Genomic DNA, 14,009 nt, shown 5'->3' with positions numbered 1-14,009 from the left:
AGCACCTGCTGGGAGCAGGAAACCACTCCAGGGCGGGTTGTCCACACTCCCTGGGACACTTCCTCCTTTGCAAAATCAATGGCAGCAGCTGGGAGGACTCGGGCTGCAGATGTAAGTTGGGATTTTCAGATGCCCTTAAGGACAACTGAGACATCCTTGGGGTATACAACCTGATCAAAGGATTGGGGATCAGTAGCACAGATTCTTTTTGAAGGGCAGGGATGCTGTCAAAGTATGTGGTTATGGCTCGGTCTCCTGCTCCAAGTGTTTTCTGAGTTTGGGAGTATGTATCAAGTTTGTGGTGAACATAACTTTGAATTAATTTTTTTTTAAATTGTTTTCTTCTGTTGCTGGGAATTTCTGTTTGGGAGTGGCATTTGCAATGTCCTGGTGGCTGTGTTTGTGATTCAGGAGCTGACTGAGGTTCTAAACTGAAAGCAACTGTTTGCTGTTCAGTTTTGTGTAACCCAGAAGCTTTCTCGAGCTGAATCATGAGCACAGCCCTCACCTTTCTCTGGGAAGCAGAAAACCTCGTTGGGCCAAGCCAGTGGTTGAGCTGGGGTGTGTTCTGCTCACTGTGAGACTGGATTGATGGAGGTCCTTAGGAAGGGCAGAGTGATCCATAATAATGATGTATTTTCTTCTGGAAGCAGCTGGCTCCTGTCCCATTACCCACCAAAGTTCTTGGCACCTCTTGGGGCAGTGAGACTCATCAGAGTGCTGCTGGTGGGCTGGGTTTAAGCTCCTCAGCTTCTGCAATGCTGCTTCTCTTCTTCTCATATGGAGCCTTGTCAGGGGCTCTGATAAACCACTGATCAAAGTTGCCACTGAAGTTCCCCAGCATGAAATGAAACCCTGTTTAATGAATTTCAGTGTCTCTGGCCTGCCATCATCTCCCCATTATCACATCCTATTTTATTGCTGCAGAAGGATCTCAGCAAAACTTTTAATTGTATGGTTTTTTACTATATTTTGTTACATTTTTACAGCAGCTTGGGTGAAACTGTTTTCTGCTAGAAGACTGAATATTGGCTGCAAATGAGAGCAGATACACAGTTTGATGGGAAGTCTGGTGTTGATTCAGAAATTAAAATAGGAGCAGGATCTACGTAAAGGAATGAGGGTAGTGGAACAAATTAAACCAGTTTTCAATGAGCTTGGTGTCTGGGGTTTCTAATCCCTAATTGCCACCTTTCCTCTGCCATAAACCCACCTTGGGATGAGATGCAGAGTCTGGGCAGCCCTGGCTGACTGGCAGCCCACAGAGCAGATCAGCCCTGTGGCCACTTTCTGCCCTTATCTCCTTCTGTGGAGCTGTCACTTTGGTTGTTCTCTATTCAGCTCCCAGTTTTATAGAACTTGTGGGATTAAACTTTCTTTCCACATCTTTCCCATCTTTTAGAATTGGTGGAAGTTGGTCAAGAGTTACTGAGGGGAGAGAATGGGGAGAGGGCAGGGTTTGCAGGGTCTTTGTGGGTTAACACTCAAGGGTGCTCTCATTGGTTTTCTGTCTGCATACACAACCCAGAGTTTGAACAAAGCCCTTTGTCTAAAAATCCTGTGTTTAGATGTTAGAACTATGTTGGCATTGTCTCACGTGGAAACAAACAAAGCCTCATTTCCAAGTGTCCTTTACAGGCAAGTTGTTGTAAGAAAATATGCTTTTTTCTGTGCTTTTACATTACTGCTGCTGTTGAACAGCTACATTGAACTGTTGATAAAAGAGGAAGTGTGTTCATTCTGCATTTCAGCTGTTGGTTTGGGGAAATTGGGAACAGAAAGAAATGAAACTATTTTAGAGTTGAGCATTGCTTAATATTAAAGATGTGCAAAATAGGAATTGCAAATTGAATCATGGAGGGCCTGGTGTCTTATAAGGAGTAACTGGAAAGATGTACCTGCCTTGTAAAGCCTCTAAAACTGAGGCAAAAGTTAAGTGAGGTTAAATGAAGTGACTGAGGGCAGTGGGAGGACATTGGCTTTTATTAGAAAGAGGAAAAAAGAGTAAGTCCTGGACTTTTCCATTAGATTCAGATACCTTGTTTGGGTTGGGGTCAGGGAATTGATCTTTCAGAAGTAGGTATTTTTGGAAGGTGGAAGTCACATTTGTGTCATCCATATGTCATCCAGGGACATTTATGTCTCTACTCTTAGCCAGTACAAGTTTCCAAGTGTATATTTATTCCTTCCAGTCTAATTAAACATGTCCTCAGATTTTTTATGAAATCACTCTGTAAATGTTCATGTTCTTCACCACTCTGCCTGGGTTCTCTGCTTTTAATTTGCTGCAGGGATGACCCCTAAATCCTTACTTGCAGTTCAGGATAAGAGATGTGAGTAATGGAATGGAAAAGGACATTTTGGAAAATGAGGGGCCGTGTTGGGTTTGATGCAGTTTTATTTAAAATTCAGCATGTTAGGGTATTTTTCTGTAAAAAAATTGAAGCCACCTTTCCCTTGCCTTTTTGCTGAGAGGAGAGAAGCAGGAATGCCTGACTTTAACTAAGGGCTCCTTTGGAGAGCTGCCCAAGGCAGAGCTCACTCCCTGTGGGAGCTGAGCCCATGGTCACACAGGAGCCAGTGGAGTTCAGACAGATCTGTCCATCTGCACACGTGGGAAAGGAAAAGCAGGAACTGAAGGCAAATGAAGCAGGAGTCCAAGGAGAGGCAGCCCCTTTGGTGTCCCCGTGCAGCCGAGCAGGGGAGGAGATGAAAGGCTCTGTGCACACTTGGGGAACCTCTCTCTTCTCGTTCCAGGGATCATTTGCCCCCCGAGGAACAGAGGCTCAGGGATGCTGTGACTGCTCACTCTTGTTTGTTTATGTTCATCTGGAAGAGACATGTGAGCAGAGCTGCCTGGGCTGCTTACGGCAAAGGAAATGGATCTCAGGGGGACAATTAATTTTGCTTGACTATTTCTGAGCCAGGTGAAACCATAAAATGAACCCGTGTCCTCCCTATTGTCTAAAAGGGATGTATTTATTTATTTTACATTTTAATGCACCACTGGCAATTTATGGTGTGAGTCTGAATGAATTATTGATAGAATGAAGGTGTATAACATGGGAGATTAATAAAAAGGGTTATCAGACTTCAAAAAGAAAAAGGAAGGAAAAAGCAGAGAGCTGATATTTTAATTAACTGCTCCCTGCCTGCATTGTGATCCCAGAGACATGAGGATTGAGTGCCAGAAGGTAAATCTGGTTGGAAATGAAGTTATTCCAGTCTTGTATTAGAGGTGAGAAATGAGACAGTGCTTCAATATTCTTGCAGTTTGAATAATCTGGGTTGCTGTTTGCAACAGAAAGTGGAGTTGTTGGAATTGAGACAGTCTGCAGAGCTCTGACCCAGTACTGAAGAGTAATAGTAGTAAAAAAAATAAAAGATAACATTTAAAATGTAAATATCTAAAAGCAAAAAATGTTAAAAATAGCAGAGGTAAACATAAGAATCATAGGAAAGGTTTGAGCTCCCCCTCTCTTAATCCTGTTCCTTGAAGAGATTAGACAATTTAGATATATACAAAGACCAAACACTTTTTTATCCTGCTGATTTTTGTCATGGGAGTGTTGGACCTTCAGGAGGGCGTGGGGACATGGTGACACTTCTGGACTCGGCCACTGCTGCTGAGTGGCTGTGCCCAGCTTCATTTTGCCAAAGGGAGGGAGCACATGAAGCCCACCTGAGGGGCACCCAGGACTGGCAGCGATGCTTTGCTGCCCTTTGTGAGCCCAAGCAAGGAGCTGCTCCTGGTGCACGAGGAGGAGCAGTGGCAGGGCAGGGACAAAGCCATTGGTGCCACCATCTGCAGGGTTGGCTGTGTGAAGGGGGTGCCCCTGCCACTCCTCCTGGGGCTGGCCCCTGCTCCTGCATCCCCATGTCCCAGAAATACATCACACTGTGAGACTGACGGCAGAAGGAGAGGTTTGGTTTAGGCACAATTGTAGTTTTATTGCTATTTGGATCTCTAGAGGATAAGTTAAAGGACAGTTTTTTCATGGAAAGCAAGATACTAAGGCATTAAGAGAGCGACTACAGAACAAAATACATTTTAAAAATTAGGTTTGTAATGTTTCCAGTATTACACTGGTCTCTCCTTTCTGGATGGAGCTGCGATTGTTTCATTTCTAGATGCCACAACCTTCCCCTAAGAGCAGATAGCAGTATTTCACCCAGTGAGCTTCCCAGCAAGCAGGAGAGTGCTCTCACTTCAGCTGTGCATGGGTATCCTATCAGTGTCAGCATTTCTGGCCTTAAATACCTCAGATTCATTACAACTTGCATTAAATACCCCAGCAGTGATGTGCAATAGCCAGTTTCACAAGCTTTGGATTTCTGAAAGTAGTTATTCAGGAGAAAGTCTTTTCCGTCTGATAACAGACAGATGTGCAATCTTTGGATGATCTTTAGTATGACTGGTGTCTTGTAAAACTCTTGGCTTTTATGGAAATGTTTTTTTTTGTCCTGTAGTAGTCCCTAATATGTTTCTGAATGGGTGAAGAGAAAATTGAAAATTGTCCTTTTTTTTTTTTCCCCCTCAGTCTCCAGACCCTGGTTCATTTAGCAGCAGAAGGGGAGTAAATGTATTTTCTCTTTAAAAAGTGCATCCTGAGAGATTGTACAGCTGCTTAGTGGTGCTTTGCAGTGTTTTCCTGCTGGATGTCTGCTGAGGGAAGCTGCATGTTTTGTGTGCTAGAAAATGAGTGCTTTATTTCAGCCACGGAGGTCTCTCCAGCACCGCACACAGAAATGCTCCATGTTTCCTGTGCGGGCATGTGAGTGATATTTAACATGACTCCCTTCCTGACAGCAGCTCATGTAGGAAAACAAGAAAGGAAAGTAAAAGATCAAACCCCAGAGGCTTATTTGTTGTGTTTAATGCTTTAAAAATGTTTGCTGGAAGAAGCACTGATGTAGCAATGTGTGTGCACATGACTTGTAAGAGAGAATGGCTTGGCAAGCCCAGGTGTCACTGTGATGTGAAGGCAGCTAAGCCATGGAACAGGTTGCCCAGGGAGGTTGTGCTGGCTCCATCTTGGGGTTTTTTTCCTACCAGACTGGATAAAACGCAGAACAGCCTTGTCTGACCTCAGAGCTGAGCCTGTCTTGAGCAGGAGGTTGGACTTGGTGACCTCCTGAGGTCCTTCATTACCTGAATTTTCCTGTGATCCTATTAGGTTGTGAGCAGCTTTGCAGGGGGAAGAGACAAATCTCCCTGCCAGGACTTCCTGTGTCAGTTGTTGGCTAACAAAGGTAGATACCAGCTAGCCAGAGAGCATTTCCCTTCAGTGTGGTGACATTGAGCCCCAGCCCTTGCTCAGGACTCATCAGAAAAGCCACTGAAGTCACCACTGCCAAAGCAGTGAGTGAGTGGTGTCACACCAACACCGAGACCTCAGCCTGAAGGGACCCAATATAAGTGGAATTTTCTCTTTCTGCCGCAGTGGGAAGATGCTGACTGGAATTGCAGAGCACATGGTACTGCACCACTGGCACAGAGGAATAGACCAATTAATTGCTTGAGTTCTTGTCTTGCATCTTTTTCAAGCCCTAGATTAATGCAAGCAAAGCAAAGAGCGTGGAGTGGTTGACATTTAATGAAATGAATGTTAGTGTTTGAAGGAGTGTTTTATGATCATCTGCTGTGGTGACAGATGTACTAACAAGCCATGAATAGATGGCACAGATAGAAACATTATTATTTAGATTATAGTACTCGAAGGTGATACTTGTTTGTCTTGCCTGTCTGTAAATCATGCAACATACTTTCAGTTCCATGAAGGCAGCAGCTTTTTATAGTAAAAGCCTTAGAAAATTATCTTGAAAACGAACGTCCCTGTTTTTTGAATGGCTGGAAAAAGGCATGGAAAGGTGAATCTTTGTCAAATAATGGAGGGGTTTCTTCTCTAGTGAGAAGAAACACCCATCTATGACATATATGGGACTCTGTCATGAAGAAGCAATGTTGAATGTGAAATAAATCCTCTTAGCACAGGGCAATCCATATCATCCTTGGTGGGGTTGGGTGCAGTGGAGATCTTCTGCACTGTTTATATTCATGCCAAGTACTTTCTTCTTTTCTTGCAGCAAAGAAAACTTGTGCTGAGTCAGATTTCACTTGTGACAATGGACACTGCATCCCAGCCAGGTGGAAATGTGATGGGGAAGAAGAATGTCCCGACGGGTCGGATGAATCAGAAGCAGCCTGCAGTGAGTAGCTCAGAGTGGTGTTTCCAGACATGTTCTGCTATCAAAGCACAGAGAAACTGAAGCTGTTATTCCTAGCACTTGCAGGGTGATCTGTCAATTGATGCTTGTGCTAGAACAAAATTTACAGACACAGAAGATTCAGGTCATTCAAATCACATGGTTTACAAACTTTCAAATGTACCTGTTTTCCAGACTATGATACAGGCAGTGCTGTCTAGTCTGGATTTCTGTCTGCAAGGGAACTGTAAACATCTTGAGCTGCTTGTCAGGCTCATGATCAGCAGCAGTGGAGAAGTGTCACACTCACCTGGGATCAGGCTTTTTGGAAACTCAGATTTGATATCTTGCATGGTAACATATTGGGATTTATCATCACTGCAGACAGCACTTCCGTTATTTCAGAGGAGTTTTGCAATGTAACTGTATTGCTCCATCTTCATTTTTTATTTTTCCTCTGAGAACAAATGAAAAAAGCAGCACATGAAAGATGAGAAATATAAAATAACTAAAGCTGAGAGTAAGATGTTAAGTGACAAATGTTACTGTAGGTAACACCCTTTAAAAACCCAGTAAGTAATAAGAACATTCTTGGTTTTATATAGTGTATTTTATCATGGCCTTTTGAGGAGGCCCATTTGTGCTCCATTGTTCTAGAGCTGTGAAGGGTTGTCTGATGTTGAGTTGAAGATAATCCCAGGGATATTTTAATGAAAATACTAATATCTAGACTTTTATTTGTGTGCTTATATCTGCAGATCTGTTCTTGCCAGAGCAAGAAACTAGTACAGGCCATTCTATTGAATTTCCAGTCATGTACCTCACAAATATTCCCATGAGTCAGAAGCAGTGTTGGAGGAAGTATTTTATCAGATCTTGCCAGAATGGGGTACATAGAGGACTTCAAAATCAACCATACTTGTATTTTTAATCCTAGTACCAGTCCTCCTTTCTCCCTAATTAAGGGAGATGAATGCACTTCTCTTGCATAAAATGAATTGAATCATTTTTGCAGCCACATACAGGCTACAGAAAAAATTACCTCAATAAATACATTAACATATTTATGTACTGTATTGGTTGGTCTTTCACCCTGCATCCTCCTTAGTTAAAAGCTGCCTCATTAATGCTACTTCCACTACCTGATTGTCTGGAGGGGGGCTGAATAACTAAGCAGCTTCATTTGCTGCAGTCTCTGCCTGCAAATCTCATGTCAGAGGCCATAGCACAATCTGTGGATAGGCCAGGCAGCACTGAGATCCCTGATGATTTCTGTTAATCATCTTCCATCCCTTTTCTACCCATTTCACCTTTCATTTTTTCCCCCACTTATTTCATCCTCTGGGGAAATCAGCTTAAATCTTAAGTATCACAAAAGAAACTTGACCTGAGCCTCAGATTGTTACCATACAGGACTGCTGTCCTCAGAGAAAAGTAATTTGTTCGGATTTTTGTGGGGTTTTTTAAAATATTTTTTTTCCTCCTACTTGAAACTTTCTAAGACACTAAAGTCTGTGTTTCTCTGGTGGTTCTTCAGTTCAGAAAAATAGATAGCCCATGAAACATCTTCCTGCAACACAGGAAGAAGTTTGGTCCTGTTCATTCATTAAAGTTGGGCTTTCCTTGTCATTTGGCCCATTACTGTAAAAGGCCTGACTCTTCATCTGTGTAAATGTTATTTGATATGAGGCTGTAGTGACAGAAAATGTGGTGACATGCAGAATGTATAGATGGACATTCCTGTATGATACTTCTCTCCTGTCCCATTTTCTTTCTCCCTGATGAAATCGAGGCTGGACTTTCTTCCTGTGTCAAGGGGTGACTGCAGGGCCTGTGATTATCTCATTTTCCTGCTTAGAAATGCAGCACAGCCCTGTGGAGGGGCCTGCCCTGCAGAGCTTCCCTAGGGAAGGGACAGGTTGGGAAAGAAGAGATTTCTCACCTCTGTTAAGATCAAACTGCTTTATAAAATCAATGGCTCTCAGACAGGCCCATAATTGCCAGCACCTCTGCCAGGATCTGGGGTTATTCCTCAGTTAATGCAGCACTGGGACATTGTCCATAGGCCATTCAATCCAGGGAGTTGAAGAGCATTAATAATGCTGACTGTTGCATTTTAGGAGTACATCCAGCTTAGAATGTGGTGAAAACAAGGCTGTTCCTCTCAGCATCTAGCCACCTGCTAAATGGCTTTTATTTTCTGAATGTTTTTGTCTGTGTTTAAATACAGTTTGTGCTCTCTTTTTGGTAGTTAGGGATGTCGTGTCCCCATCTCTTCTGCTTGGTTGAAGGTAACAGTTTGTGGGGCTTGGTTTGGTTTTTTGGCAGTTTTTTTGGGGTTGTTTTTTTTACGGAACCAAAACTGTACTTCGTTTTTTTCTGTTTCCCTAATGACTGAAGTTCTCAGCTTTGTACCTAACAATATCCTCTTCAGGGACATTAGCCATTCCCAGGTGTTCAGAACAGCATGACCTGTGTCCTGTTGGATAGGTGAGGTGGCATCACAGCTGGCCTGATTTCTGCTGTGGTGTCTGCACTTTTTCTGCTATTCATGCAATTATTATTTTTTTAACTGTGTTCTTCCAGCCACTGAATGTGTCTGGCAGTGGTGGCTGTAAGGGTATCTCATGAGTCCCACTGAATCCTCAGCTGATGAAATCTCTAGGACTTCTCCCTGTTGTGGGTTCTGGTTCTAGTTGAAGGTTGATTAGTTTCTAGCATGGACTGATTTCAGAGGAGATGGTTATCCAGGCTTTTGTTTTGAAATGGCTCATTGTAAATAAGAAGCTGGTTATATTTCTTCATTTTTCTGCAAGACAGGTCTCTGGCAGATGTTTGGTAGCTCACATGTACTGTACATTAGAGAACCCCCCCATATGCAGAGCCCTGCCCCTGTTTTTCATTACTGTCACTAAAAGCAGCCCAGTGTGGCTTGGTGATGCCCTGGGGCTGTGCTGCAGCCTCTGCTGATATACACAGGCTCTGCTTATGAGTATGGAAAGATTCCTCACCTTTTCCTTACCCAGTTCTGAGAGAGCTGAGAGAGGGGGAAGGGAAGTCACTTTTCTGACTGAGCTAACAGAGACCTCCAGCAAAATGAATGTTATCCACCTAATGCTGTTCCAGCACAGGTACTGAATCATTCTGCTTTTTATACAAGCAGGAAATTTTGAATTTCCCTCTGAAGAATATAGGTTATTTAATCAGTGACTTAGGCAAAAGAAAATTAAAATCTCAAGAGAAAAATAAAAACAAATGCTAACAATCAGTAACAACAGTGATGGGAACACAAATTAAAGGGATAGAGCAAGTGAAAATCTCAGCTGGCTGTCATGGTTTGACCCGGAAGTAAGGGTTTGGGAAATAAAGTGAAAATCTAAGCTGGCAAACTCTTGCCTTAGGACATTGTATATATAATGAGATAGAGGAATACAGAGAGCATAAGCTCATCACTTATTTCTTTTTCAGATATGTGACATTTTCCTGGTTAAGAGCAGAAATTATTGTACAGAAAGGTACAGGGTGTTAGAGTGTAGGATGTTAAGAGGCAGAAAAAGGGACTGGGAAACTAATTCATATTGCATTTAATAGGGGAATGATTTAATAGGGCAGGCTTAATAAGCAGCAGTTCTGGAAATAGATTTTAAAATGGAAGTGGAATATAAAATCAAACCCTGAATGTTGGTTTGAAATACAGCACCAGTTCAGGCACTTCTTTCTTATTTTGAAGTACATGTCATGAGTGGTTCAGGAAGATGTATCCAAACCTGACAGTTATATTTTTAATGGGTATTTTCCATGGTCCCAGGCACTGCGTGCTGCTGCTGTTTGTGCTGATCTCTCTCAGTGCTGGTCAGTTCTGCCCTCGTTTCCTATTAAGTTGCCCAAATGTGAAATGCTGTTGTTGGTAGCACTGATGGTATCGTTCACCCCCAAATGCACAATCCTCTCCCAGCTCTCTGTTCAGCCCAAAGGATATTACGTCTCTATTATTCTTCTTTGCTGCAGATCTCCTGCATGACTGAGTGGGTTTGGTGACATTACTGTGCTTTTGTGGAAAAGGACTTAATAAACTGTTCCCTGCCCTTGGAGAATTTTTCCCGGAGAAGGGTGGAGTGTTCCTTTCCATCATGTACACTGGGCCATTGAATTCAAGTAGCAAAAGAAAAAACTAGGCCAAATCAGCCAGGCACAGCCAGATACCCAGTTTTGGGACCTGGGGCAGTAAAGAAAGCTTTTTTTTCTCCCCCTTTTTTATTTTATTTTTAATTTTTTTTCTTTTTTCCCCCAAGGTTAAGAGCAGATCTGTTGGTGTAAATGTGATAAGATGTTGGGGCATTGCAAATGCAGTGGAACATGTAAATTAAGGACTGTTCTGTTGGAATGAACTGTTAGAGATCATTTAGGGAATTGAATGTGGTGATGTTAATGCCAGATGTACAGGTGTGCATTTTAACAACACTCCAACTGCTTACAGCCAGCATGAAATACAGCACTGTCCTCCTGGCACTGTCCCTGCTGGGCCTTTGGGAGCACTGCTGAACTGCAGCAGCTGAGGACCCATCTGCAAAGCAAATATAGGACAAGGTACTGGATGTGGAAACACTTCCAGAGCCACAGGATCCTCCCAAAGACAAGGCACAAAAGTGGCAGTCTCATTTTCCAGGTGCCCAGACTGGTTTGTAGGGCTAGTGATGAAAGCTTTGATTTGTCAGTGTGATCAAATTTATTGAGACAGGATAAAATGAAAAGTGCCATGATCTCTCCATGAAGTCATGGAATAATTTAAGACAGAGGTTCATAATTTGGACCTTTGGGAGTCACCTAGTCCAATTCCTTGCTCAAACTGGACCCCTATCCTCATGTTTGACCACCCCTATTAATGGAAAAAATCCCTTTATCTTGACAGACTTTCCTTTGTTGCAGCATGTGTGTCTCACCTCCCATCCTGTCACTGTGCACCTCTGAGAAGAGTCTGGCTCCTTTTTCACTATTCCTTCCCATTTTGGAGTTGAAGGCAGCAATGATATCTTCCTTTAACCTTCTCTTCTGTTGGCCAAACAAGTTCTGGTCCCCCAACCTCTCCTTGTTTGTAGTCTCTCATTTCAGATTATTTTTGTTTTGATGCAATTCTGTAATCAAGGATACAGTTTTTGCTTTGTTCATTCACCCCTGTCAGAGCTTTATCACATCCAAAATATAACTTGAAGATTAATTCATTTCTCTGGTTTTAAGATGCCACTTAGCTTCCACTTTGCAGAGGGTTCCAGACTCCTGAGAACTCCTTTTCCATGGAGTGTTTAACAGTAGAGATGGACAAGACTTCTTGAGCTCTGTCAGCAGACCTGTAGTTCCCTGGGTATGGTGGCTTACATTCCTTTTTATTCTAAATGTAGGTGATTCTTCAAATTCTCACAAATGGCCCTTTACCCCTGCTTGAACCCTTCCATCTCAGCCCACAGCTTCCCAGGTGCCTCTGGATCCACAAGCCCTGCCCGTGCCTGGAGTGCCTTCAGGTGTGTCCTGACTGAGCAGCCCTAAGCCCACCTCAATATCCCTGGGGATCCACAGGGACTAACACGAGAAGTCTGTGACAGAATAAGGAATCAAATCCAGTTTTTCTGGCGTCCTGTTCCTTTTCTTGGAGCGTGAAATTATTCTTTTTACATCAAAGGAAATTCAGCAAACTCAAAGCTGAGCAGTTTATCTCAAGTAGTGGGATAACTTTGTCTGTGGCTTGTGGGCAGTGAATTACATCTCCTTTTTGATGATGATTACATGGCTTTGGTGATCTCAGCATTTTACTTACCTAAAGATGTAAATGAATTTAGGATTTGTAATGATTGTGCTGCAATTCTATCAGTACTGAAAAGTTTAAAGTAATACTTCCACAAAATGTGTTTTTCCTTTATGTGTTTAGAGCTTAAGTCTCAGCAGTGACCTTTGCAGAGGGCTGACCAAGTTCTATAGGAAAACCAACTGAAAAACCTACTGGGTCTGATCCGATGTTTGTATTGTTGTGTTCTTAAGCAGTGTTACCTTGTGAGGGAGTCACTTTTTCATGTAGCATTGTCTGCTTGGACATTTGCAGCGTTTCCATCCCCCAGATCGATTTTGAGCTTTTGCTTGTTGTTGATGGCTACAAAGTTTAAATACCAGCGTTTAAACATTTTCCCTATTGGTCTAATGGGTTCATGCAGTTTATAGACAGGAGTGGTCATAAAAGAGTTGGATGCTGCCTTTTTATGGCTACAATTAATCTTGCAGTTATTTCAATAGGAGACAATAGCAGGAAAATTAAAGTTGACTGTATGAAGCTCTTGTGTGTGTAATTATTTAACAGGCTATAAATATTGAACTACTAAAAACGTAAAAGTTTTTCAGAAATCTCAAGTAGCTTTTCATTGCTTGGTGCTTTTGTTTTTTCCATTCTCTTGCTACCTGCTTTCTGAAATTCAGATTACCTGATTTTTATATTTATCCTTTTGTTTGTTCATTGAGGGAAGGATGCAGGAATCACAGTTGTTTAACTATTATGGCTGATGTGAAAAGGAAATAATTTCTGGGAATCAAAGGCAAAACATGATTTGCAAACTGAAATGTTTTAACTGAATGAAGTAGTATTGAGTAAAAAGCACAGACAGCCCTTTTCACATCAGCCCTTTTTTTAAATGGGTGAATTACGGTGTGAGGAAAATAAGCGAATATCAAATGACTTTATCTTAACTTTACTGACATTAAAATAGCTTCTGCATTTTAGTGTCATAATGAATTTTATATTGAAGCTGTGTTTCCTTGTTCTACCACCTTTTCTTTTATGGATATTTTTCCTCTCTTTCTCCATTCCTGCAGTTGTAGGATCCTGTTTTCATTCACTCCCACTGAAACCTTTTGCAGTTTTAATATGGATCTCATGACACTGCATCCTGCTTCCTTTAGGATTAGGATCAGTATTAAGACTGGTTTAATAGGCAGTCTCTGCATGCTTTGGTAGGTAATTTCTGTAATTTAAGCCTTGCACTGGAGATTTTTAATGCCTGCGATGCTTTCAGTGAGGTTCTGCTCTGGGGTGAGGGTCAGAGCCAGCACTGCCTGCACGTGTGAGAGTGATGTGGATCCTCCCTGTGCCTTTGTGGGATGCACTGAGACCCAGAATTAATGCCAGCTTTAGCATTAGCTCCAGCCTCCTTTCTAGGGACACTGTGTTCATGACTATATTTGAAGTGACACATTTCAGCTGACCCTTTTTGTCTTGTATTTTAACCTATTACAACACATTACAAACCCTTTGCATTAAAATGCGGAGAACTGAGTGCTTCATTAGAGCACACACTAGGCTCCTGCCAGTTCTTGCACCCTTTTTCTGGCCTGCACTCATCATCTTACCCTGTCACTGGAGCTCTCTAAGTTGTATGAGACTGTGATTCTCTGTTCTGGCAGAGGTTGCAAACATAACCACATTTCTCTTTTTCTCCTGTACAGGGATTAACATGTGTAACACGTTTGACAATCGATTTAATTTCTATCCATTGTGTGTACATTTATGTGTGTACAATGATACGTGTGTGTTGGGAAATGCACACAGACACACAGAGAAAAGAACATTTGGTAATTTTAGTATTTCACCAGGTATATCAGCCCCATGTGGAGTGTGACTGAGAAACAGCAATTAACATACTGAATTCCACTGGAATTTGCGTTGTTGCTTCACAATTCCTGCCTCTAGACATGTTGCAAGTATCAACCTTGGAGCTAAGTTGTGAGAACCAGCAGGGATATTTGTAATGAAGTCAAGGTATAGG

General features: G+C 42.2%; 1 protein-coding gene across 1 annotated transcript in view; it reads left to right on the top strand.

Moving 5' to 3' along the window:
* The window catches only part of LRP8 (LDL receptor related protein 8), a 170,669-nt gene that overhangs the window by 97,712 nt on the left and 58,948 nt on the right, over positions 1 to 14,009 (top strand). Inside the window, exon 3 of the mRNA XM_041483481.1 lies at positions 6,088 to 6,210. Within this exon, the coding sequence (XP_041339415.1) occupies positions 6,088 to 6,210 (123 nt within the window). The remainder of the gene's footprint in view (positions 1 to 6,087; positions 6,211 to 14,009) is intronic.

The sequence above is a fragment of the Pyrgilauda ruficollis genome, unplaced genomic scaffold (assembly GCF_017590135.1).
Source record: "Pyrgilauda ruficollis isolate IOZ18807 unplaced genomic scaffold, ASM1759013v1 scaffold6, whole genome shotgun sequence".
NCBI lineage: Eukaryota > Metazoa > Chordata > Aves > Passeriformes > Passeridae > Pyrgilauda > Pyrgilauda ruficollis.
The sequence above is the reverse complement of the archived record's forward strand: the minus strand, read 5'-3'. Positions and strand labels throughout refer to the sequence as shown.